The sequence below is a fragment of the Dryobates pubescens genome, chromosome 24, assembly GCF_014839835.1.
Source record: "Dryobates pubescens isolate bDryPub1 chromosome 24, bDryPub1.pri, whole genome shotgun sequence".
NCBI classification, from domain to species: Eukaryota; Metazoa; Chordata; class Aves; order Piciformes; family Picidae; genus Dryobates; species Dryobates pubescens.
The window spans coordinates 5,827,133-5,853,228 of NC_071635.1; the positions used below are offsets into that span (position 1 = coordinate 5,827,133).

General features: G+C 40.6%; 2 protein-coding genes and 1 long non-coding RNA gene across 4 annotated transcripts in view; 2 read left to right on the forward strand and 1 right to left on the reverse strand.

The window, feature by feature from the left end:
* The first annotated feature begins 374 nt into the window (after positions 1–374).
* Positions 375–4,620, forward strand: RPL7L1 (ribosomal protein L7 like 1). The gene is made up of 7 exons (XM_054172758.1): positions 375–448; positions 591–699; positions 2,383–2,546; positions 2,703–2,840; positions 3,107–3,216; positions 3,400–3,612; positions 3,850–4,620. The coding sequence occupies exons 1-6, from the start codon at positions 435–437 to the stop codon at positions 3,606–3,608; spliced, it is 744 nt and encodes a 247-aa protein (XP_054028733.1). The 5' UTR covers positions 375–434; the 3' UTR covers positions 3,609–3,612; positions 3,850–4,620.
* Positions 4,621–5,280: 660 nt separating this feature from the next.
* Positions 5,281–7,834, reverse strand: MAD2L1 (mitotic arrest deficient 2 like 1). Its single transcript, XM_009911767.2, has 5 exons — positions 7,730–7,834; positions 7,409–7,555; positions 7,131–7,251; positions 6,446–6,549; positions 5,281–5,828 (listed from the first exon to the last, which is right to left on the reverse strand). Exons 1-5 carry the CDS (start codon positions 7,803–7,805, stop codon positions 5,656–5,658), a joined length of 621 nt encoding a protein of 206 aa, XP_009910069.2. The 5' UTR covers positions 7,806–7,834; the 3' UTR covers positions 5,281–5,655.
* Positions 7,835–8,747: 913 nt separating this feature from the next.
* Positions 8,748–26,096, forward strand: part of LOC128898483 (uncharacterized) — a 114,506-nt gene continuing 97,157 nt past the window's right edge. The window contains exon 1 of one of the 2 annotated variants that reach the window (XR_008462855.1): positions 8,748–8,836. This is a non-coding gene — a long non-coding RNA (uncharacterized LOC128898483). Of the gene's footprint in view, positions 8,841–26,096 lie in introns of both variants that reach the window. The other variant, XR_008462854.1, reaches the window with a different exon arrangement.

Consider the following 26,096-nt stretch of genomic DNA (forward strand, 5'->3'; position numbering starts at 1 on the left):
AAGCCTGCTGCATTTGGGAGGCAAACTGCTGTTTCTCCTAGTGAAGCTCCCCAGGACATTCAGGAGCAGGGCTGAAAGTCAAGTGCTTTTGATGGGCTTTTTATCTCTCTAAGGCTTCCGGTGCGGTAAGCTGTCTCTCACACCAGGAGAGTTGGGGAGAGGGACACATCACAGCTTGAGTGTCTTCTGGGTGTGGCTGCAGAAGTTGTGGAAGGCAGTTAGACCCACGGGCCACAGCTTTACCAGTCTGTTATTTCCGGAGAATAAAATCGTCTCTCCGCTCCCCGGGGAAACGCCTTCGTGCGCTCCACCTTCACCGGTGACCGAAGAAGACAGACATGGGGCAACTGGGGACACACAGCCCTCCCTTAGACCCCCTGTAACTCCGCGACAGCGCCCCGACCCGCGCATGCGCGGCAGCGGCACCCGGCAAGATGGCGGAGGAGGAGTGAGTGCGGGGGAATGGTGGGACTGCATCCGCCGCCATCCGCGGCGAGTGTGCGGTCATGAGACTGGGGGAGGCGGCGGGGAATCCTTGGGGCGTTCGGGTGCGGTGCTGCCTGATGTGACCAGGTTCTTCCGCCCCGCAGGCCAAAGCGGCGGATTCCGCTGGTGCCGGAGAACTTGCTGAAGAAGAGGAAGGCCTACCAGGCCATCAAGGCCACCCAGGCCAAGCAGGCCCTCCTCAACAAGCGGAAGGTAGGGGCTGGCCGCGGTGAGGTCCCCGGTGCGTGGAGGAGTTGGCGTTGTCCGTCCGTATGCAGGGTTTGGTCGGCTGGGAGAGCCTGGCCGTGAGGTGATGAAGCCTAGGGTGGATCTGCAGTGCTGCTTGTGTTTCGGGGGAGGGAACCGTAATTCCCTGCAGTCGTACGGAAGAGTGAGAGGCTTCTCAGCGAGGGGGGTGCCGGAGATGAGGAGGCAGGCACCCGGTGCAGAGAGTGCTTCGTTAGTGATGATCCTCAGGGTTATCTCTGAGGGGAAGCTTGAGTTCAGAGCATCTTCCCCATCTGTCCAGAGCTCTGCAAAAGGGACAAAATTCGACTTGTTGTACTGAAACGCAGATTTATCAAAGCTGTTCCTCTTAGACCGGTGACTACAAGGATACTTGTGTGTAAAATGTAATGCTGCAGTTTGCTTTCCTGAGAGTGGGTTTAGGGTTAGCTGTCCCTAGATAAATCAGATGGTGCATGCACAGGTGATTGTAAAGCCTTTTTCGGTGTGTAGTGTGGCACAGGTTGCTGATACTCCGTGCAGTGTGTGGCTTCCAGGCTGGCAGAGCACAGCAAACCTTTCTGTTCAGGATGTGAGATCTGTTCTGCTGTATGTCAGATAATATAGCAAGTTCCTGACTTGGAAATGGATTAAAGCTTTCCCAATGAATCTGTTTCTTTGGAATTGGTGGGATTACGTGCAAAACTTCTGCCATTTTGCTAAATATTCTATGTTTTTAAATGTGTTACTGAACCTGCTGTTTTTCCAAAGTGGAAGTGGAAACACAAGCAATACTGTTAAATAGTCACCTCTTCAGAAAATTACCTTAGAGATGAGAAACTGATCAGGTCTGTCTGCTTTAAAAATCCATGCCATTTCATGAGTGATTTACAAGGTGAGATAGAAGAGAAGACACACAACTAATTCTTTAATTTAAAATGGCCTGATAATTTAGCCAGTAGAGTACCTAAATTATTACTGGGTAGGTGCCATGCACATTCAGCTCCTATTCATATGTGGTGTGGGTGGGTACTTGCTCCTGAGCCAAGGATAGGTATTTAAACATCTTTCTAACTGAAAAAAATCCCCTGTGCATTTCCCTGTAGCTCTGAAAAGATGTTTTTTGCAAGTGAGCTGGATGTTCTGTGTTTGAATTAGTAGTACTTAATAGTTATTTGAATGCTTGGGATTTTTGTTGCATGTGTATCTTTACAGAAAAGGAATCTAAACCCAGGTACTTTCTGTTGAATTGTAATTTTGGGCCACACTGGGGTATTGCTGAAGTATCTGTTTTGCCCAGATACAGATGTGTTTTCTGGCTTTCCCAGTGTTTGGCTCAGCTGTGTATGTAGCTGTGAAGATCTGTCTGTGGCTGCAAATGATCGCATGTGCCTAGACGTGTCTTGGGTCTTGCTGGTTTTCCTAATTTATTATTTTCCTGAGGGAAACCTCTTTGTTCACTGTTCCTAAATTCTAGCTAGCTGCTTGTAAATTCCTATGTTGTTCCTCAGTTGTCTTCATTAGGCTTAGGTTATTCCTCTTACTTTCTTCCAACTGCTGCCAAAACTGAGTCATCATCAAGTTCTAAATTTCACTCGGCCTTTGAGATGCAAACCTTTATGGCTGTTGTGTTGGGAAGGGTGATAATTTCTCATGCTTTTTTTTTTTTAGCTCCAGAGGGGAAAACAAATCCAGTTCAAACGCCTTGAGGCTTTTGTACGAGATTCATGGCGCAAGAACCGAGATGTCACCCGTCTGAGGCGCATGGAGCAGAGGCCTGGGCAGGCAGCTCTACCTCAGGAAAACAAACTAGCCTTTGCTGTACGGATTGTAGAGTAAGAAGCTTCTGTTACTGCTTGCCTTTATTATTCTTACTGTTTGTAGCTGCCACATAATTTCTAAGCAAAGGAAGGTCTCTTTGCAGGTTATCTGAGAGCTTTTGTTGCTATATTAGAGCAACATGGTTACTAATAGTATTTTTTTTCACTCAGCATTAAGGGAGTGAGTAGGAAAGTCAGAAGGGTGATTGAGTTGCTGCGGCTGAAGAAAAACTACACTGGAGTATTTATTAAACTGACTCCTTTATCGCTGAAGATGCTGCGGGTTGTGGAACCTTACATTGCATGGGGGTAAGTACCAGTCCCATGACTTGGTCGCGGTTTGCATGTAGATATTGGAGTTTTTTGATCATCCATCTGGTATCACAAACCTGGAGATGGCTTTTCCAGTAACACTCAAAATTTTGTCAATTTTGTATCTGAAACCTCTTATTATCCCTTTTCTCGTTGTTCTAAACACGACTTGGTTAGTTTCCCACCTCTGTACAAAGAAGTAGGGTGGGACTTCCCACTATCATGTCTCTACATTACAGAATCTGATTCTTGTTTTTGCACAGACATCCTAACCTGAAATCTGTACGAGAGCTCATCCTGAAACGAGGCCAAACCAAGATGAAGAGAAAGAAGATACCTCTGACAGACAATAAGCTGATAGAGGAACATTTAGGTGAGCAAGATGAGAAAATTAATTGAGGAAAGAGGTGGATGCTGAGAATTTGTAACCTGACCTAAAAGGGAGTGGCCGACCTCTGTAAGAGATGACCAGCAATTCTGGAGCAGTTGAACATCTTGTGTTGTTTATGGGGGGCTTTTAGTTGTTTTGTTGAAGTTTATTTTTTTTGTTCTGCAGGGGGTTGTGGTATTATTTGCCTGGAAGATCTTATTCATGAAATCTACTCAGCTGGGAAGAACTTCAAGAGAGTCACGAACTTTCTGTGCCCGTTCCACCTGTCGGTGGCTCGCCACGCTTCACGTAACAAAGTGGGTTTCCTCAAGGAGATGGGCAAGCCTGGCTTCAGAGGTGATGCAATCAACCAGATCATTCGGCAGCTGAACTAGTCAGGTGAGGAACACCTTCATATAACTTCTAAACCTTATCCTTTACCTGGTTTCCTAAGAATAGCTGTACTGCCATCAGAGATAAAGGGGGTCTCCTTTTTACTTTACAGAGTATCTTCAAGTTAGGGGAAGCTAGTCTTGGTCCCATCATGGATCAGCAAATCCTACAGGACACCTCCTTAAAGACTTGACTGTTGGGAGATTGCAGTAATATGACTGGTTTTTCTTTGCTGTTCTGCAGGGTGTTTGTGAAAACTTCAGGATTTGCAGCCTGTGCCTTTTCACATGCATTTTCCATGGACATAATTGCTATGCAAGGGTATACTAGATCTGGATTGTTGGTGCCTCTATAAAAGAAGGAAAAAATACACAGATGATGATGATGGAGAGGGACTTGGAGCTGGTCATTCTTGAAGTATTTGGTACAAGAAAGAACTTGGAACTTCCAGGAGCTTTGGAGATGACTTCTGCATCTCCAAAAAACAATTTTTTTCTTCTTTTACACTCATTACTGCTGGCTCTCTTGCAGTCACCTCCTCAACCTGCATATGGTGTAAAGCAGCAGGGGTGAGTTCCTGATTTAAATTTTGGTTTCAGTTGACTCACACTTGCTGCTTTCATCCAGTCCTACTGTGGAGTGATTGAACAGCTTGAAGCACACCTCCATCTAGGTGTAAAGGGTTAGTACAGTCACCTGTTCAAGAGGTGGCGAGAGGCAGAAGACAGGAGGTATTCCTCTCCTTACTGCAGTGCAAGCCCAAGCAGTGAAAAATACAATTTTGTGTAATTTTTATTTAAGTACCAAGATGGTATTTTTTTTTTTTAAAGGAGCCTTTCCACATCCAGTGGACTGGGATTGCTGAAGAAAAATACTTCCTGGTAGGAAAGCACAGAAACTCTGTGATAGAGTGGTGGAATCCATCTAATCAATACTTTTAAAATAAACTTTTTTGATTGTTCTGTTGTAACTGGAAGTTGTACATGAAAAGTTAAATATACTGAAGCAAAGTTGGTGAATGAAATTAACAAAAAAAAATGGAAGAGCTTACAAGTTCTATTAATAGAGGGCTTCAGTACAAAAAGGTGTGAAGAACACATGAGAGTCCTATCTTGGCCTGATGATTAAGAACAGCCTTCTTGCTAGGTGTGACTATACTGTTGTTGGCCCCTCCCCCCCCCTTAAGTGGGGCAAAAATCCATGAATAGATTAATATTTCATATTAACCATAGCTGGTTTTGAAGCTTAGAGGAAATGGTTTGAGTAACAAGGAAGAAGGATGCCTTTAGGGTATTAGTTCTGAGACAGTTACAAACTAAGATACAGCATTTATAAAGAGATCTAAATTGCGAAGTACTACAGATTGAATTAAAGAGCACAAGAGCACTATACAACTTTATTCTGTAAAAACAAGAAACAACCATAGGAAATGCTTGACAGACACTAGAAACAGACACAGACTGAGACCACCACCCCCGAACAAGAGTCCAGCACTCTAATGTACAAGCCTTCATATATATATAACACTTTCCTGATAAACAGCTGCTTTCATTGTAAAGAGGTAGAAGTAACTTCAGGATTGTTCTGTTCATTCATCTTGGGCTTGCTGCTGGCACTGGAACAGCCTAGCCTTTTAGCTTGAAGAATTGGCATGGCAGGAGTGAGATTTTTTTTTTTAGTGCCAGAAAGAACTTAAACCTGCTAATGGAATGCAGTTTGTAATAATCTTAAACTACAGAATCTGAAGACAGTTCTGGCACTTAACCCTAGATTCAGGTAGTTTTTTCTAGTGAATGTTGTAGCTTAAACACCCATTAGTTTAGCTGATACAGTTAAGAATGGAAGTACTGTTAAAATACTTGATTTAGACCTCTTTAAAAATCAATGCTAGCACAGTCTAGTGTTACATTACATTATCATAAATATGTTGCCTTTTTTTCTGTATCATGCTTCAGCCAGAGCAACAATAATGATGTGTTCAGGGCATATCACCACTATAAACAGAAACTATACAAAATGACAAGATATATACAACCCCCTGGCAGTGTCTCAGGGGAAGGAATCCTTTTTGTAAGCCACCATGCTGTTTACTTTGTGGATTGTGGTAGTGAAGGAACGAAGACGAACTTCTTCTGAATTGGCTATGAATTGTGGTCCTGACTCTTCCCATTTTTCTGGCACTGCCAGATCTTTATCTGTGTAGATCAGCAAGTCAAAGGCACCTGTAAGCAAGTGGGAACAAATTGTGTGTAAGAAGATGAGATGATCTAGATGTTGAAATACGTACTCAGTAATTACACTGATAATGTAAAAAAAGTAGTCAAACCACGAAAAAGTCCTGGTTATGTTCATGTGTAGCTGTTAAGCCATTTTAGTTTACTCAAATGAGTGTGATGGAAATGGTTTTTAAACATGCTGAAATGCTGTGGAGCGGAGCTCTATGAGTTCAGTAGTTATTTACACAAACCTCTCTGCAGCTGGAGTCACAAAATTTACTATAAAACTCAGAATACACATACAAGTTTAAGTTATCTAAGTCACCCTGCATTGTATTCCATTTCAGAAAAAAAAGCAACAGAACCTCCAAAAAGCAAACAAAAGATTTCAAGCATTTTGTGGACAAAGTACCATTGGTTCCTTTAAATGAAATTGCCATGCAGTATGTTTTCCGTGGCTCACACAGCTGCGAGACAGGACAACAAAGTGCTGCCTCAGAAATGTGTAATAATAATCAAAAAGCCCCAGAAAATTAGCAGAAAGGATTTTCTAAAATGGAAAAATTGTTGAGGTTTTCCAAAAAGAAGGGTTTGATTTTTTCAGTCAAGTTAGAAGTACTCACAAGCAGTTTCCAACAGTGGCAGAAAAGTTACTGTGGCAGTTATTTGTCTTATGACAGATCGAATTTCATCCTGAATAATTTTCTGAGATTTTTCTCGTGGTGCACTGGAAAAAAAGGGAAAGCTGTTAGAAAGCTGCTACTATACTGACACTCTTCTTGAATGCAGTTCTATTAGGCACTGTTAGTCTGTTTGCTATTGGGTTTTTTATAGTAGTGACACTCTTTTAAGGCCTAGGCAGACAGGCTTAGAAAAATCTGATAGCCTGTTTCCTTTTATTAGTGAAGCTTCACAGAATTTATAAGAAATGTTACTTAGTGTAGAGAACATTTGGCACAAAAGGAAAGCAGTAAGTTCTTCAAGCCGCGTACCTTATACAGGATTTTATATACTTTGTTGAAGATTAAAAACCAAATTTTGAGATGATGCTTTAAAAATGTCAGCACCTGAGGATTATGCCTACTTCACTCATGCTTCAAACCACAACCAGTGTACAGACTAACAGAAGGAACAGCAGTAAGAAAGGCAGCAGTAAGTTTAGTAAGGTCTGAAGGAACATCTTCCAAGCTCACACCAAGGAAGGGCTGTCTTAGCCACTCAGGAAACAGAGCAGTGCTAATGCCCATAGTGTTTATAGTGCCTGTACAGCTCCTGCAGGAAATAGCAGGCATAAAGGAACACTGATACCTCTCGTCCTTTGCCGTTTTGTCACACTCGATGTCAAACTGCCACCGCTCCAGAACCTCATTGTTATCGATACTTGAGATGACCACCACCAAACGCTGCACAATGCACTTGTAAAGCCACTCTGAAAGAAGCCACAGGAGTTACTTATAGTGCGAGGAAGAAGCAGCATCAGAGACATACCATGGAGGGCAGTGCAGCCTCCCACCAGCGGCAGCACTCAGGCTGTTTGGAGGAGCCCACTCGGTTTCCCAGCCCGGTCGCGCCCCGCGCCCCGCCACCTTTCATCTGCTCCACTACGTTGTTGAGGTAGTTCTTCAGCTCGGGGTCGGTGGTGACAAGGAGGGTGAGCCCGTACTTTTGGACGCGGGTGAAGGTCTCTGGGGGGTAGATTCCCCGCTGGTACAGGATGCTGTTGATTCCATAGGCTGCAACAGGAGAAGGGGGGGGGGGGGGGGGGGGGGGGGTAGAAATGGAGGAATGCGCGTGAGGCGGCCATGTCGCCCCGCCAGAGGCCTACCAACCGCCCGCCTGTACATCTCTTCTCCTCCCTGCTCCCCATCCACCCAGCCCAGTCACCGATCGCCCTCTCGTTCCCTTACAGAAGAACTCGGCGACGATCTCAGCGCTGCCCCGCAAGGTGATGCCCTGCTGCTCCCGGCTGCCCTGCCTAGCCATGGAGGCTACGCGTCCACCGCTTCCCCGCCGCCCGCTTCAAATCGAACCACGCCCCTTCCTGCCTCCTCGGCGCGCCCCGCGCACGCGCGCCAGCCTCCTCCGCGTGCGCCGGCCGTTGGGGAGCCGCGCGTGCGCTGGCCGTTAGTGGGAGGGGCGCGAGGCGGGTCATGGCCTCAGCGTCTGAGGGAGGGCGGGGTGCTGGCGGGAGCGGGCCGGAATGAGCTGGCTTGCCCTGCGCCACTGCGCCCCGCTGTCGCCGATAGAAGGGGCTGTGGGGTGCGGGTTCGGCAGCTGCCCCTTAAAAAAAAAAGGGGGGTTCTGTGTTAATCTCCCCACCAGCTCCGTGTCGCTTGCGCGGGGGCAGAGCCGCCCCGTGGCGAGGCTGAGGGAAGCAAAGAGATGGCCAAGGAAATGCTGTTGGCGTTTCAAGTTCAGGGTTTATTTAGATCCGTTCGTCCGTGTGAAGGAGCTTGTGAACTTAAAAGCGATCTTTTCCAGGTACGAATGAGATGAAGCAAGCCACCTAATTTATGGGTGTTTTTTGGTAGAATTCACTATGTAAATCACATAGTGGATGTCTGAAAGAAAAACGGCCTATCCTGCAAGCACTGTCAAAAGGCAGGCGGGGAAGACCTGGGGAAGACCTGGGAAAGCGTGATGAAGCAAGATATTTCTATCTTAAATGCGTAGGATAGTGAGTAACACCCAAAAAAGGGATTAAGAAGCAGGCAGGGAGAACCTGGGGAAAGCAAGATGAAACAGATGCTTTCTCCTTGAATCCATAGCCTAGTGGGTAATACAAAAAGAAACGGGTTAACAATAATTTATAAAGGCAGGGAGCCCACAGGTTCACCCCTCTGGGCATAACCACCCCTTCTGCCAGGCTGCCACAGTGAAGGGCAAATGCTCTTCCCTCAAAACACTTAAATCCTGTTATTACAGAGACACCAAGGAAGACACTGCAACTAGCGGTGGCTAGCAAGCGGAGGAAGCTGGCGGAGGTTAACGGGAAAGACAGACGAAGTGAAACAGTAAGTAAGTGTTAAGTGTTGAGATATGTAAATAGTATCATGAAGAAAGGAAGCTGTAGTCTGCTGGGACAGGAACCCGGTGGCCAGCTAGTCAGGTAATAATACAATACACATGTAAACGCTAAGTGGAAAGTAAATTGATTTTTTTGGCATGGAAGAGCTGCAAATAAAACTTCCCTGAACATAATTATCCTGAAGTATCTGGAATGAATAGATGTTACCATTTAAGACAAACCTTTTAGATGACCGTATTGACCCTGAAAAGGATTTGCCTTAAAATGAAGTGACATTCAAACCACAAGTATTTAAACTTAGGATAAAAACGGTATGGTCATTACACAGTGCAGTAGGCCAGCTGCTAAAAGTGAATGGATAGTGTGATTATTTATTTTGTCATAATAAAAGACTCTCTGTCGGTTCCAATTTTTGATTCAAGAGGAAGCACAATTTGTTTCAGGGGTCTTACTGCTGTGATTAAAACATGTAGCGTAGTCCTAAAATCGTGTGAAGTTCTGAAAGGGTCTGAATGATTTACTTATTAACCTAAAAAACTTAACTAATCTTCAGTCACCATATGACCATAGCCCAATCAAGTGTGATGGAGACATGTACATGAGTTCTTTTGTCATGTTGCTGCATGGGTGTGCTCCATGTGGTGATGACACCTATAGTTAGGGCACATGGCAGGAGGAGGGCTGTGGGGCTCTTGCAAGGAAGAACAGCAGGGAGACTGCTGTGGGTTAGTGGATGATTTGTGTGGCTGACAGACTACTTCCTGACCAACTCCGAGGGACTCTCCAGAACGAAGATGACAGGTTGAGTTATATGTTCTGGCGCACCAGGAGCTGGCTATCCTTGCTTTAATTATCTCATGCTAAATCCTTAATTTTCATAAGGAATGTGAAATCCCAGTTGTATTTAATTTAGGTCTCCTAACGATTCTCTACTCATTGCTGTTTCTCAATTATGGCTTGATGTAATGACAGAATGTTTTTGATTCTTTTTCTGTGGAAGGAAATGTCCCCTGTTTAGCTTGGCTTTTCTGCAACATTTAATGATTGCTTCCCCACAGGAATTGTCAGTGAACCTGGGACAATCCAAATCACTGATATGCCATCACTTTTTTTTTTAAAGCAACCAAGGTCGCATTCCCATAGTCATTCAGCAGACAAGAAGATGTAGCCTACTTGTGCAGTTCATTCCTTTTTTTCTTTATCCTCAGGGTGATGTGGACAGGTCTCTCGGCATAGCAAAACAACCTATCAAATGAAAGTTTGTTTGCTACAAAAGCCCATTTCACATTAATAAATAGTCATATTAAGCCTCAATGAAACCAGTTTTTCCTGTGGGAGAAAGGAAATCTTACCATGTCTTAAAGCCTGCCTTTTCTAGTAGACCTCAAGCTCTTGAGTCATTTCTTCCCACACTGTAGGAGGAGATTCTGCCGTTATAAGCTTATATTAACACTTTTGTGTTCTTCCCTCATATTTTTTGTGCACTGCCTTGATTCTCCTTAGGGTTTTAAGAATGCTCTCCCTCTCTGGTTCTGCCAGCACTCAGAATTCCTGGCAGGTGTTAATCTCATTTTTTCTCTACAGGTTAGATGTGTTGATTCCTCCTTCCTCACCCCAACTCGTGCTATTTGTAGGTCAGATGCTGGGTGAGGCAGGTCTCAGTTAGCCGAGCTGCCAAGATTTCTAGTGAAACCGTTACTTTTATCTGTCAGCTGTGTAGTTTCTGTACTGTAGGGGAGTGTGACTTTTGGGTAGGTCCCAGGAAAAGCTTTCCCTGCACCTAGGGTAGGCTATCAGCACTGTCAAGACCTGTCACTATTCCTTTATGTAAGAGGTGGTTTTGGATTTTTTTGTTTTGGGTTTGTTGGTTTTTTTTAATCTTCTAAATCTTTAAATCACTTTCCTCTCTTTAAACTGCTTTGCTGTGTGTGAGCTGCTTTACTGCCTTCTATTCTGTCTTCACAGCTCTCATCCAGGATTCCTTTGGGATTTTATTATCTGGAATGACTGTAAAATACTACACTTTTTGACAGCTGTTTTGATTTTGGGGGTTTTGTGTGTGTGATTGTTGTTGGTCACGTTTGTGTTCAACAGTCTTTATAGTGTTACAGTTTGCAGGATAAGTGCAGGTACCTTCCATCAGCTGTCAAAATACATATACCATTGCTTTTCAAGTTGGCTAATGCTATTTTTAAAAACATAAGCCATGGACTATTATGACAAATTGAAATACTGTATTTTTTCACTAATTGCAATGAGAGTGGTATGATTGTTCTGAATTTTAAGTATTCATTGCAAGAAATTGATTTTAAAATCACAGAATCATTTCAGTTGGAAAATACATGTTGACCCAATACCACATTCTGAAGTGCCATGTCTACACATTTTTTGAATTTCTGTAGAGAATGGTGACTCCCAACACCTGCCTGGGAAGGTTGTTCCAATGCCTGACCAGATTTTTCCTAATATCCAAACTAAATCTTCCCTGGTGCAACTTCCCCCTCCCTGAAGACCTGGTGTTGTCTAAGGGGTACGTACTGATATTTCTGATGGTTTTACCTCTAAACTACCGGGAGATGGCACCAGGCACATATATTTTCTCTCTACCCTTTCAGTTTAATCTTGAACTACAGCCACTTCACGTTTCTGTTAATACGTTGGACAAGTTTTAGATGCATTTGCTAGTTTTAAAAACATTGTGCCAGAATTAAGGAAATACTTGATGTCCATTTTTGCTGTTTTACCTGTGTTGCTATTGCACTAAAGAAAATTAAAGAAACTTTAACTGATGAGCAATGATTTTTAAATGTTTCAAGTGAAGGCAGGAATCATTCTTTGGAATCAGAGCAGAACTTAAATGAGTTTTCTGTGTTTTGAAATCTCCCTAGTATGTGATGATGTCATGTTACAGTGGTAACAAAATCCACTGAATCCTGCTCTTTATGACTGAATCCCTTTACTGCTTATTCCCCAATCTGCAGGCTGATAATTTGAAAGATGTTACTCCAGTTCATGTTAGCTCCTGTCACATCTGAAGTTTCCTGATAAATAAATTGATGGAAAAGTAGGAAGTTCTCAGGTAATTTAGACTTACTAACCCAGTATAGCTGAGTTTAGCTTTAAATTCAAAACAGGTCTTCTAAAGAACTCTAGAACAGATTATCAGTGGGGATGTTGTAGACTGTCACAGTGGCTCATCAGAATGATAATAGTTAGTGAACAAAGACAGGCAAATTAGTCAAATTATTTCTCCAAAGTACTAGACATCTTAAGAAAATGGTAAAGGATGACTTTCTCAATGAGATAGCTATGCCTGTATGGAAGGAGGGATTCTTCAGAGAACATAGCTTATTTCAAGAACTATATCCTTTTTCACATAGTGTGAAAAATGTATGCATGCCTTTCTTTCTAAAATGGAAAGAAAAATGACCATCAATGTGTCATGTTTGTGAGATGAACTAAAATACTTGATGAAGCATCCAGTGGGACTATACCCTGAGCAGTTCTACTTCACCTTACTACCTGCACCTCTCACTGCACATTACTGATTTGGGACTCTAAACTTATATCATGGAGACAAATGCCTGACTCTAAACTTTCTGTGATGTCTTCATCAGAATGGGTCTGCTATGTTGCTTAGCAGCAGAAGAAACATGAGCAGTCTGGGACACTTCAACATGGATTGTTGAAAATACTTTTATCAGTAGTATTTCTTTGCTAACATTGATAACTTAAATCAGTCACAGAAGATCTCTTTGCACAGAACAGCACTGAGCTAGATATGGGTTGTATAAGGTACAGCCCAAAGCTTATACAATTCCATTTTAAGTGTAAAGAAACTCTTCTCTCTCAATTCAGCACATAGATCACATGAAAGGTGAAATGTCCTATTTCTTAAATAATTTTAATGACACTCATCAAGTAATAAATACTTTCTTAGAGTTTAGTCACTGATTCATCTGCTGACTGGCAGCCACTTAAGAAACCAGGGAAGACTATTTTAGATTCTGTTTGCATTTTAAAAAATCACTTAAGGGTAGACAGTGACTTGCAAAGGAGCTTGGAAAACAAATGAAGGAAAGATTTGTTTATACAGTTTGAACAAAATGATTTTATTTTTCCAAGTCAAAGATCCAGAAGGGCATGCTATTTACTACTTGTTGTGTTACAATTAGCAAAAAATTTAGTAGAAAAAATAGAGGAGTGGAACAATATTTGAAAGTTCACATTAGTTATCTGCATCTCCTGCACAATGGATGGCCTCATCCAAACCTCATGATCTGGTGCTGCTAGGAGTGTAAAAATGGAAACCAGATGGCTTAGTAATGTGAGTAGCAGCTTGATGCTAATTGTTCTTTACAGTCCCCCTCCCTTGAAATCTGATTTGAGGGAAAACATGGAATTATTGCAATAAGCAATGCCTTAGCTGTAATCTGACAGTTAGTCAACAGGTAAACCAAGAGTAGATACTTACTCCAAGGTTCAGGTAATTCTTGTCACTGAGGAAAATCAATTGAGCTAACACAAAGTTGTACTTCATTTGTGTATGCTGAATGATTTGCACATTCTTTGTTCTGATAACTTTCTTTAAGCCTTTAAAGATGTTAAGAAGTGGGTGTCAATACTGATCACTCAGTTATATTGAGGGGTGCCATCATTGCTTTGCTGTGCTCTTTGCTTTAGCTTCATAGTGGCCCAGGGTTTCTTCTTTTAGTTACTCTCTGCAGGGACTGTGCAGCACAACTTGGCAATGTCTTGACAGCCAGGTGACACTCTCCCTTGTGGCTACTGCCATGCTCACTGCCATCCTTTTGTTTGAGAGAGATGACAGTGATGATGCCCACATTCACTCATTAAATACTATGCTTTGAGAACAGTTGTCTAGCATTGAAAAGCTTGAAGTTCAGTAACTTCTTCATCCCAGAGATGTCCAAACCTTCATCTCCCATGCTCAGGGAAGAGTTCTTGTCATCAAGCTTTAGACTAGTTTGTCTGTGTGATGTTCTTTATCCCATCTGTAATTGTGCCACAGAACGAAAAAGAAATTGAAAATTTATGTGAAGACAGAAAGGAAAAAGGAAGAATATGAGTTTTATTGGTCATACCTGGCAAAGCGATTCCTGAACCACAGTCCAGCTGCCAAATTAGTTTGTGCTTCACATACTTTATTTTCCATATAATTTCACTTTCCATAAGCTTTTCAATACTGGCAAAATCTAAAGTTACACAGATTTCCTGCTCTGAATTAAACTCATGACAGCAAATCTCTTGGAATATTTATTTTTAATGCCTGATGCATTTGTTTATATGACATTTTCATTGTAAGCAGTGTTAAAAAAAAAACATGCACAGAAGGATCTCAGTGGGAAACAATAATAAAGACAGGCTGCCCTAGTGATTATAGTAAACTTCAGGGGTCCCTATCTCCTGTTGTCATTACCTAAACAATATCCTAAAATGCTGCAGAGCGATTCACTCTATTTGATTGCTGCCTATGCTAATTTGCTAGATAAAATGCCCTGCCCTGTGTTCTTTCCAACATGTCCAAAGTTGCATGCAGCTCTTTCCATTCACCAGCATGACCAGATTGCTGAACTCTGTCTGCCAAAAGCTTTATCTCACTGTGAACGTCTGCCTCCAGTTGCTGCCACACACGTGCTTTGCCTTACATGGATGTTTAGATTTCAACTCCCTAGCAGCCATAACCTTGTTCTGTCCTTGAGCACATTGTGACCAACCAGGTTGCAGGTGAATTTAGAAGTTGTAACAATCTGTGCTGACACATTACCCTTGCTGATTTTCCATTTTATTTACCAAGCAAATGGCGCTGTTATTGGTAAAGAGGGGGAAACATTGTACCTAAGTTCTCTGCTGGCAGTAGAGGACATGCATGTGATTATTCCATTTCCTGTGACAACTGCTCTGATATTTCATGAAAAATACAAAAAAAAAAAAATGCTGCTAGTAACTAATCTGGGCATAGGAACCTGAAAGTCATAAATTTACATTTATTTCATGAGGTTCCTACCAGCCCATTTCTGCAGTCTGTTGAGATCATTATGGATGGCAGCATGGCCTGGTGCATCAGCAACTCCTCCCAACTTTGTACCATCAGCAAACTTGTTGAAGGTACGCCCTGCTTCATCATCCAGACTGTTAAGACTGTAAGAGCTTCACTAAACAGCTCTTTTTCTGAGGAGGAAGCCACAAAATTGTAGTAGATCAGTTGGGTCTCCTCTTTTCTCATTCCACAGAGTCCCATTTCCTACCAGTTACTCAAGTATTATTCCTAGCCTCATCCCAGCTTCCCACAGTATAATGTGGCCTCTTTTCCTTGCATGCCAATAGCTGGTTTACAAACCAAAGCAGGTAACTGCACTGTTACAAACCTGGGGATCTGTTCTGGGTCCAGCTGTAGCTGGGGTTCAGAGGTAATAGTACTGCTTGATCCTTTGTTGAAGCACAGGAATGCGTTACGCTTGATTCAAGGATCTCTTTACAGTGGTCTGCTGCCCAGAGCCCTTGTGATCAGAGTGCTGTACTGTTTGGAAACCTCACTGTATCACTTGATTGGTGGCCACTACATAATTTCTACCCCTTCTAGTTCAGTTGTGCAGTTAGTCTCCTTGAGCGTGTGCGTTTGTCTTCAAAGAGACTGTTGGTGTTCCGTCACTGTTGGGTGTGCTCAAGGTTTCCCTTGAGCATGTACAAAAGGCATTTTCACACATGCTATATGAGGCAGTGCTCCACAAAGGAGAGGTCCTTTTCCTTTGTGAATGGTTGGTTTGGTAAGTGTTACCAGCTTCTCTCATTCTGTTGTGTCCATATGTTCAGCGTATCTTTCTTAGGCTGTTTAATTAATCCCCAGTGCCTTCGCAGCACTTACACGAGGGAGAAGTTTGCTGTAAGAAAATTGGATTCCAGCAAGTTGGGATTCTTTCACCATTCAGTTACTTTTAATGTCTATTTTGCTGTTTTGCTATGAAAAACTGTATTATAATAGTAACCACATCAAACAAATCTGAATGAGAATGATTTGAATTGCCATTAACTCTAATTGGCTTTTTAGAGCTCAGTATAAAAAACAGATTGTGTCTAATTAACTTCCAAAGTACCCCTTTTGCACAAAGACTGTCCCAGGGGACGTTTGGCAGACCTCCCTGTTGAGCTTTTTTGCAGATTCCTCTCTACAGCAATGCAGTAGATTATTAGTGTGAAGCCACACCATTTGTTGCTGTGATACTTCCCTTAAATGCGAGTGCTTTCAGAAGGATGATCTTAAGGGAGTGGAACTTCTGGTCATGCACTGAAGTGCAGAGTACAGTTTGAATTACAACAGAAGGATAGTTGTGAACGTTTATTGAGACAAGCTCTGAGGAAAGCAGAATACATAAAGACATGCCAGTACCTCAGCATTTGAAGTAACTTGATTAAGACAAAGTATTGTCTCTATCTGATAACTAATTTGAAAACAACAACAAAAAAAGGTTTGCCTGCTGTCTTAACTCTGAGGAGGACAGAGACAAGCCTGGATTCACATTTGCTTCTCCTCCTTCTTACAGTCTGTGTGTGTTTCCTCCTGTTTGTCCCAATTTTTGCATGTTTCTCTTTGGTTTTTCAGGACGTGGTGGAGGCAGCATGTCCTGTAGACAAAGATTGCCTGAGTATGTAGCCCTCAACCCTGCTAAGAGCTGCTTGTGCTACTGATTCATAGAATTAGGGAGGAAAATAATCTGAAACAACAGGATAAGATAGTGCAGCAGTTTGACGTAAGGAATGTTGATGATTTCTAAGGCTTGCTGTCCACAATATACTTTCTGAGAGAAGTAGAATTGTCCAAAGCAGGTATCCCTTGTTTATGCCTCTTTTCCCCACTTTGCTGCTGTGGTTTTCTTCTTTAAATTAAAAAATGTAAAAAGCTGGTCTGTGCTGTAAAGGGGTAACATTAGTCATGTGGGTGTTTCTGGTACAAGTCACAGGATGTAGCGAACAGTTAAGAACATCTTCCCTTTCCAGCCCAAAGTTTTGAAGCTGTTGTTTTTCCACTACTTACCATGTCCCAGTCCTGCAACTGATAGCAGTGAAATCTTCTGCATATTATTTGTGTTGCCTTACTTAGCATGCCTGACAAAGCAGAAACGTGAAGATGGTACTTCTTTACAGACTGCTTGTGTCATTTTTTTCAGTTTAAGTAGATTAAGTAATTTTTACTTCGATGCACCATAATACCTCTCCTGAATCTGCGTATGTTCCCTTTTGTAGTGTGGAATGTTTTGTTTCCCACAGAAAAAAAATATTTAATAAATAAACAGTGTATTTATTTACATGAAGGATAGACTATACAATTCTAATGCTTTTGTATCTTCCCTAAGGAGACAAATATGTCAGATTTTGTGTATTTATTTGCACGTTTTTCTTCTGATGTCCTTTTGCCTTGTAGGAAGCTGCCCTTCAGTAGGAAAGCTATGTTAAAAATATAGTTGAAAGAAAATTGATCCTAAAGTAATCCTTTGAGTCGATTAAATAATACTGATCTCAGTAGAACATCTATTAGTGTACATATGATGTTACTACTAATACAGCATGAATTTATTACAGCCAGGGGTAGCCCAATGAATTCCAGATGAATTCACCATGGCTGGATTCTTAAAATGCTACCAGGTTTACTTCAGGTTTTCTGTATGTGTAATTAATACCAGAAGCCAGCACTGCTACCTGCTTCTATTTAAAAAAATAAAAATAAAAGGGTTGTGTATAGGAAATCAAACTGAAAATTTTGAAAGGTGTGCCAGAGTTTTGGAATTGATAATCTAAAATAACTGTTTTAGAACCACATGAGGACACTGATTTTTACGTGAGCAAAAAATGTTACTGGTTTTTCTTCTTTAGCAGAAATCCAAACAGCCAAAATACTCCAAACTATGTTCATATAACTAGCTAGATTAGTATCTTGAAAAATTATTCATACCATATTCAGAGATACTGAAGTGTAAGATTTAGTACAAAGCTATACTTCAAAGATATCTAAGACATCTACAAAGAAAATATATTTTCAAAGATTGGTCAGAATTCCTAATATCAGGTAGAAACCTAGCGACTTCTTTTAATAGGATTGACAAATTCTGTTTAAACTGGTTATTTTTTGTAAAAAGAGACATGGAAACTTACACATTTTCACTCTGTCAGTGGTTTTATTGGAAAGTTACTGGTTTGGAAGTGTCATATGATGTCATGTGAAACTTCACCTAGTGAAGTTCAGCGTTTCATGTGGCATGTTTGGTTTCACAGTGGAATCTCCTGCTATGTTTGTGCCCGTGTAAGATCACACATTTTTAATTACATTATCCCAGCTTGGTACAAGCCATAACCAGAATCAGACCCCCAACTTTGGCATATGTATTTAGGTTTGAAGGTTTTACTGGTCTCTTCTTTTTGTCAGCTCTTCCCATATGGTTCACACAATGTTTCCATAGTTTAATAGACCAGGTGTGTGTTTTGTGCACACTTCATTAGAAGTCACTGCACCAAGGACATGGCAAAAATCATCTCCAGTAACAATTTAATGTATTGGTTATGTGATGATGTAAATCAAATTGTAGTTCCTAAGTGCCGTTTCTTTTTCCATAATGTAGAGGACATGCGCTGATAATGGGGAGTGAGAAAATTTCCACTCTTGGTTGAATCCAACCCCCTCCTGTGTGAAACCTCAGGGCAAAGGCAGAAAATGGGTTGGTGCACTGCTATCAAACATCAAGAACATTGGACGGGATGTGTTGATCACAGGCTTCTATCAGTAACCATGATCTGTTAACATCTATTTAAACACCTCCCGTATGCCAATGTTTCTTTGATTCCCTTGAGAAAAAGATAATGCACTGACAGGTTTAGAAGATGTTTTGCAGCTAATGCATTTTGGTGTGGACAGAACAAATTTTCTATGTACAAGGTTTTACATTGGCTTGATGAAACATTGACCTGAAACTACTGGGAATAATTCCAGGTGGACTAGTGGGTTTGTACCTGATTAAAACAGGCCAAAAAATGTAGCTTTTTTTTTTTTTTTTTTTTTTTTTTTAGACAAAATGTTCAGTGATTTAGGAGCTAGTCTGTTTTAGAAAGGAGTTGTGAATATTATGGTTTCAGAGACTTCAGCTCCTAAGTGCCTGTAACATGCTCTGTGAAACATTTCAACAAAACATTAATGCTTTTGAGAACATTATCCATTACATTTTCTACAGACAGCAAAATAAGCAGGAAAGGATAATAATTGTTGGCTTGAACAAGAGGAACTTTGGGTTTCTGTGCTAACTGGGAACAATAAAGGGAGAGAATGTATCCTTATTTTGTTCAATACAGCTACTTGCTAAGGTTGTTCTTATCCAACATATTTTTAAGGATGATCCTTACTGTCTTCTGAAATAAATACTTTTATCAGATTTCCAATCTGTGTGGCAGAACTGTAGTACAGTCTGTCTCACGTGGCAGGACTGTCTCACTAAGCTGTCTCCTCCTCATTCAGGACAGTACAATGAGTAAAACACTGTAAAAGCTGTCTCAAGTGACAAAGTAAAAGACAGAATACCTTTTATCATGGATTGAGTTGAATCTGCTGCTGTTATTCATACATTGCTGCAGCCATGCCAGCTTCAAAAAGTGAAAGTGCTAACTGGAGCAAAGTATTATGTGGCTTGAAGTCCAGATTGCAACATGGGAGGCTTCCTGTTTTAGTTGCTGCTTCTGGGTTCTTGATTCTTGGGTGTTGACTCTTTTCTGCAGGCATGGCAGCAGAATGAGTGGGAGTTGGGTAGCTGCTGGCTTCGTTTTTCTGTTTTATAATGGGTTTTGCCCCCCTGTGTATTGCACTGCATTTTGTCTACAAATATGCAAAGATAAGGTGCGTTGTATTTTTGTATTAATGAGATTATTAGCTAAGGTAGTTACACATTGTGCTTATGATAGCTCATGTTATATTGAACCCTTATCTCTTTATCTGAACCCTGAGTTTTGTGTGTTACTCTTCCCCTCACTTTTGTGTTAGGGGAGCAGGCAGGTTAGCCCTTGTGCTAAACCATTATACCTTTTCCTTGAAATGAAGCTGTCTGAGAGTGCTCCTTCTGCTAGAGGAGTTTGTGGCTATCTCTGTAGAGGTGTTCTGGAGTGTCCATTTTCAAGAAATGAGAAATATTTATAGATTCTGGCTTCCTAACACATTTTTTTCATAATACTGCTGAAAATGTATCTCATTTTAATGCAGAAAACCCTCAGAATTAACTACTGAACATATCACTTGAAAAGACTGTGAGCTAATGATACCCTGGCCTGGGACTTTCTCAGTCAAAACCACATGCACATTAAATTCCTGTGTGAAGGTTGAGCCACAGAGAGGATTAAACACAAAAATCGCTCCAGCAAACATAAAGATAGAAGAAAGCAAAGGCATCTGGGTTTTGCACCTTTTTCCTGTCATGCTAGAGGAATGAGCTATAGCCTGTTGATTTAATTGTACTAAGTGCTGCAGGCCTTCAGCTCTGTGAACCATGCTCTGTATGGAGCAGCTGCACAGCACTGAGCATGCTGGGTGGGAAGGCCAGACCTGTAGCAGCATCCCTGTGCTGCCTGGGGCTGGGGCCGTGGGGTCAGGCTACAGGGCATTTCAAAGCACAGAGCTTTGCTGCTTAAAGAGACGGTCTCATTTTCTTTCATTTTATACCTGCTGTAAAATCAATTACAAATAATAATATCTAACCTATTATTGACACTTTATCCTGTGGGGAATAGCTAGGTTTGACTATTATAAGCAACCACTGATTTTCCCCAGGCCCTCAGGGCCTCCTGTTGTGACTGAGGCAAATGTTGCTAATAAACGCCTCCTTCAAAGTGACTTTTCCAGCTGAATTGGAGAGATTCCAGTCGCCTATTTGATGGAACTTTAACCAGAAGTGTGTTGGACAAATTAAATATGGGTTAGCCTCTTGCTCTGGTCTATATCAAGAGCCTCTAAATGCAAAATGTTTGAGTCACAGAAGACCGTGCTCTGTAATTAACTATTGTAGCTCTCCTCACAAATCAAAAGCAGCCTAACCTGTGGAGTTCAATATGTCAAGACTCGGGCACTGAAATAGCTTAGAGAAGGAAGAAGAGGACTGAAATAGCTTAGAGAAGGAAGAAGAGGACTGAAATAGCTTAGAGAAGGAAGAAGAGGCAAGAAGAATAGGAGGGAAAGGTAGATAAGATTTTGCATATGTGCATGTTGCTGTTAGTCAAGACCAGGAGCCTTGAACTTCTCACCTTGTTATGGAGATGAAGTGCTTTACTGTGTGGACTCAAAATGAGTCCATGTCATTTATCCTACTGGGAAAAATAAAGGTCTTCAGGCTTATTGACTTGGAAAATAATGAGTGGGAAAGGTTTTGCAAACTACACGTACTGAGATTTCATTCCCTTGGACTGCTCCTGGAATAATTACAACTTAGTTTGAAATAGCTGGTCATTGGGCTGGTGGGATAAGTTCAAAATTGCAAAGCTGATGGCAGCAAGTATGACAGAGTAAAAAAGGCAGAGGTCTGCTCATGTTTTCAGACCTCAGAGTGGTAGGAAGGATTTTTTGGAGTGGATATTTTTTTGTCTCTATTTAGGAGTTTAGTGTTTCAAAACATGAACTCTTAAATAGTTTTAAGAGAGAAAAAGGGTTTCATGAGCAAATACTGAGCCTTACATTTTTATCTGGACCAAAATATAATTTTAATCATAAGTATAATTAAATACTTATTTAACAGGATAGTTGAAGAATTTGTGTCTTAAATTGTGTCTCAACATTAATTGTAAATGTTCTATAATTCTTCGTCTTTCTCTTATCAGCCATCATCTGCCAAACATTTGGTGTTGTTGATCTTAAGTTAATCTTAGGTCTTTAGTTATGACCAGGTTTCTTGGAAAACCTGTGAAAGTGCAGTTTTCAGTGATGCTCATGAATATATTTCATCAACAATAAATCTGAAAGAAATGAGACTTCAAGCTGTATGCTATGACAGTGTTTGTGCACAAAAAGCTATTTATCAAAGATGAGAACCTCTTTGGTTATCTGTCTTAATTTTCAAGTAAAAGTAGCTGACAAAATACTAAGGAGAGAATGACAGAATAATGTGGGTTTTTTTGTATAAATGTGCTTTGTAAACTAACTTAGAGTGATTTTTTTTCCCCCAAATTTTGTCTTAAGTTCTGTGGATTGTAAAGCAGGATTCTTGCTGAAAACATTCTGTTGTTGGCTCACTTCCCTTGTGGTTTGTAGACGACATCTTTGTCAGCATTGGTATGTCCAGTGAGTAGAGCTGGGAGAAAAAGCAGCTGAGGAAAGACAATTACTGTGGCAGACTTATCTGAATCATCCTAAATCTTCCTGGATAGGCACTGAGATCTTGATGTGGATGTGGACGGGTACCTCTTGCAGGGCAGAAAGCAATGAAGTACTGTGTTCTTCCATCTGCCCTCTTCGCATCATAGGCTCACAGCTAATTAATCAGTTTTAGTTTCCAGATGGCCTTCCAGATCAGCCTTAAGCAATGCCAGTAAGGGAGCATGACAGAGCTCCAATAGCAGTGTCTTTGGTGAAAGAATTCTCTTTCTGCTGTACTTTGGAGGCTGAAAAGCTAGGAGCTATAGCTGCAGGGAGAACAAATTGTTCAAACACAGGGAAACCAAGTATTTCAGCAGTGATACTTGTTATGAAACACTCTGATGTGCCTACTTTCATAAATAAGTTCTTCTGAACCACTTGTAACAAAGAAAAAGGACCTTTCAGAAGAATACTAGAAAACTGCACCATTTCTTTCTCCCCTGCACTGCACCATACTAAGGATAACTATGAAAAGGCAGGTTACTCATTGTTCTCAGATTATTTTGGCAATGGATTACTTTGGTTGGGTTACAAGAATGTTGCTAACAAGTGAAAATCCTAAACTGTAAGTTTCAGTACTGTTGTAATTATTTGAAAACTGAATGTTAGCATCTGTCAGTTTTGGCTTCATTCAAGTAATTGAAGAATATGTACTAATGTAAGAAAAAATATCAAGTGTGGCACAGTTCCAATGGGTGGACATGGCAGCTAAATTTGTTTTGATGTATATAGTCCAGAAACTCAAATTTGTTCATGGAAACAAAATATTTTTGAAAGATCTATTGTATTTTACCATAGCTATTCTGTTCTACATATAGAAGGCATTAGCGTGAACAGTGTTTTCTTCCTTCTCTCTTGCAAAAGGATGGGTTTATAGAAACCTTTTAACAAATCTTTGTCCAAATAATGGTGCTATCTCTTATTAAACTCAGGACCATAGAAAATCTTTTAGGTTAGATGTCGCTGGAGATGTTTGTTATGAGAATAAAGGTTTTGTGAGTTTTGTTTTTGAAAATTACATGTGGGGGGATGAAAACTCCCACAGATATGAAATTGAACAGAATGTTTAAGCTCTTGCAAAGGAAAACCACCAACTCTGAACATGACTGTTGCATAGTCTGATCTTTCTGTGGGTTGAAAATTACCCCTCAACATTAAATTTTGCCAGACCAGCTCAGTTGGGAGCAAATGAAAGCTGTATTTACAAGCAAAACTGCAATCTACAATGAAATGCAATGAATATGTACAAATACACAATATTTACAGGTATTTACAATTAATAAACAGCACAGGAACCCCTCCCCGGCCAAGGACCAGCTAGCTTCTCCCTCGCTGCCTCCCCCTTTTCCTCCTGCACAAAAGGGACAAGAGACAGAAGCAGAGAAGTTAATACCAGTCACAACAAAAACAGTGTGGTCAAGGTCAAGCAGAAGCAAGTTAGTATCTCCCAGCCCGAGGAAGTGAGAAGAGAAATTGTTTTGGTACAACTAGTTTAAGTTCCTTATCTCTCCAATGGGATTGTTTAGAACTGTTATTATTTTCCTTTTAATACATAATAGTGATTTATTTACATTTTACTACTTTCTGTTCAAGATCTGTGAAAAATGTTTAAAGGCATAGCCTAAACCTACCACACTATGTTTGCTATTTTTTCATGCTAGAGGCCTTCATTTGCTGCATAATACAGTTATGAGAAGACAGGACACTGAAGAAGTTCTGGAAGTATCTTTCCCTTCGGCCATGAATGATAATAAGCATTTTAAGTTGAGTTTTATCTGGCTAGAAACCCAAAAATTCAGAAATATATATATTTATAAGGCATTTTAAAGTAATACAGTGATTCTGAGCTTCTCTAAACCACTTTTAAACTTTTAAAACTGCAATGCTACAGGAGCACAATTCAGGGAAGTATTTTAGTATATCGAGTATGTGGTCTTCATTTCATCCTTGTGTAGTAATAAGGAGTTACCACTCATAGTAGTCAGTGCACAGGTACTATTCAGATAGGACTGACATGGTGTGGATTCCTAAAGAAACATATTTGTGCTGCTGCTTGAATTCTGTGACTGCCCAGGTTAGCATACTAGACAGTATGGGCTCTAACTGTCTGGGCTACTCTACGAAACCATTTAACAGAGAAATTTACTTTTTCCTCTGTATTTTTGGTATATGGTTTTTGAAATAGCTGTCCATTTTTACAGTAAATAACATGTTTCATGAAAGCTTTTGAGGAAAAAAATGTTGGTTCCTTAGGGTCTTGCAGCTATCTAAGGAACTATTAGAGATTATGAACTGTTTATACATTTTGTGACAGCTGGCACCACTGCTGCTCAAAGCCAACAATAACAACCAAATGCAGGTTAATATAAATTGATGTGTCCACATATTTTACTATTGTGCTGGCCCATCTCTATTGTCGCTTGCTGTCCACCATGGTTGTTAGTAACAAAAACAGTGAAATCATGAAAATGTATTATTTCTTTGCATGCTAAAGGATATAAAAATGTGTATGTTCTTGGCAGATTATACTGACCTGGCATTCATTTATTTCTTAAACGTGTACTGTTAATGTAGGCTATGCTGGAAATGAATTGGCAAGAAATTAATATTGTGGTAAAAAAATTTTGCATTCTTCTATAATTTCTGGTAGACGCCCAATAATTTTTACTTTCCTTCTTCAAACTTAATTTGCACTTAAATTCTTTGTTAGATAAAAATTCAGTGTCAGAATGTGGCTAACTAAATGGAAAAATGTTTCTGTTCATTTTGGGTTTATTCAATATGTTATCTGGAGAGAGCTTCCCACACCAGACCTAAGTGTGGACAAGTTGCTTATTTGTTCTGAGCAAACATTTGTGTGTGAAATCCCAATTTCCCTTGTATCAAAACCTAGTCTCAGATTTCCTAAGCATGAGATACAATTTGAATCATTGATGGAACTTGGGGCTATTCAAATCTCTTTCTCAAAAATTATAATGGGTAACCAGGCTGATGTAATTTTGTAACTATCAACACAGAGAGGTTTTTGTTACATGCTGCTGCCGTAAATGTTACTCTGTCCCAAACCCTCAATCACATATGGAAAAATTTACATTAAAAGAAGAGTACATTTTTCATGAGCATGCATGGGTGGGCCAACACCACTACTGTAAACAACAGAACAGCTCTTGGACTTAGTATGGGTGAAAATGTTTGATGTGGAGTGGAATTTTTTGTTGTTTCCTCTGGGAGTAGCAAACAACAGAATTTGAGTTTCTTTATCTCTCTGCTCTTTGTGCAGTAACTCACAGATCAGCATAACTGAGATAGGAAGATTTTAAGTATAGAGCAGTGGAACATCCTAGACATTGAGATTTTAATCCTGCTTGTACTAAAGAATCAAAACAAGAAAATAATGTACTGAATATATAATCAGGCAGGGTATTTAGTAGATGTGATCCGTAGAAAAGGATAGAAGAAAGTGATGCCTGCCTTCTCATGGATTTACCCATGGCATAGTCAGTGGTACATTCATCTGTTTATTTCCAGGCCTCAGTACTTAGGTGGAGTGAAAAAATTTACTGAACAAAGTTAGCAAAGCCACTTGAAACCTGTTTTCCAGCCTCTGCTATTTCTACTTTGTCATGAGATCTACAGAAATACTGAAAGCAAGAATGCAGATGATGTGCTGGCATAGTTGGTAATACTGTTGACTAATCTTAGCTTCTTTGTTTTGTGGTATTATCTATTTTGCCCGTATTTGGGTTCAACTGTGTAATTCATATTTGTTTGTTTAGCAGCTGAAGTCCCTGACTTTGGACCATGCTCTAAGTAATACAAATAATTATTAATAATTTTATTTTTTTATTACAAT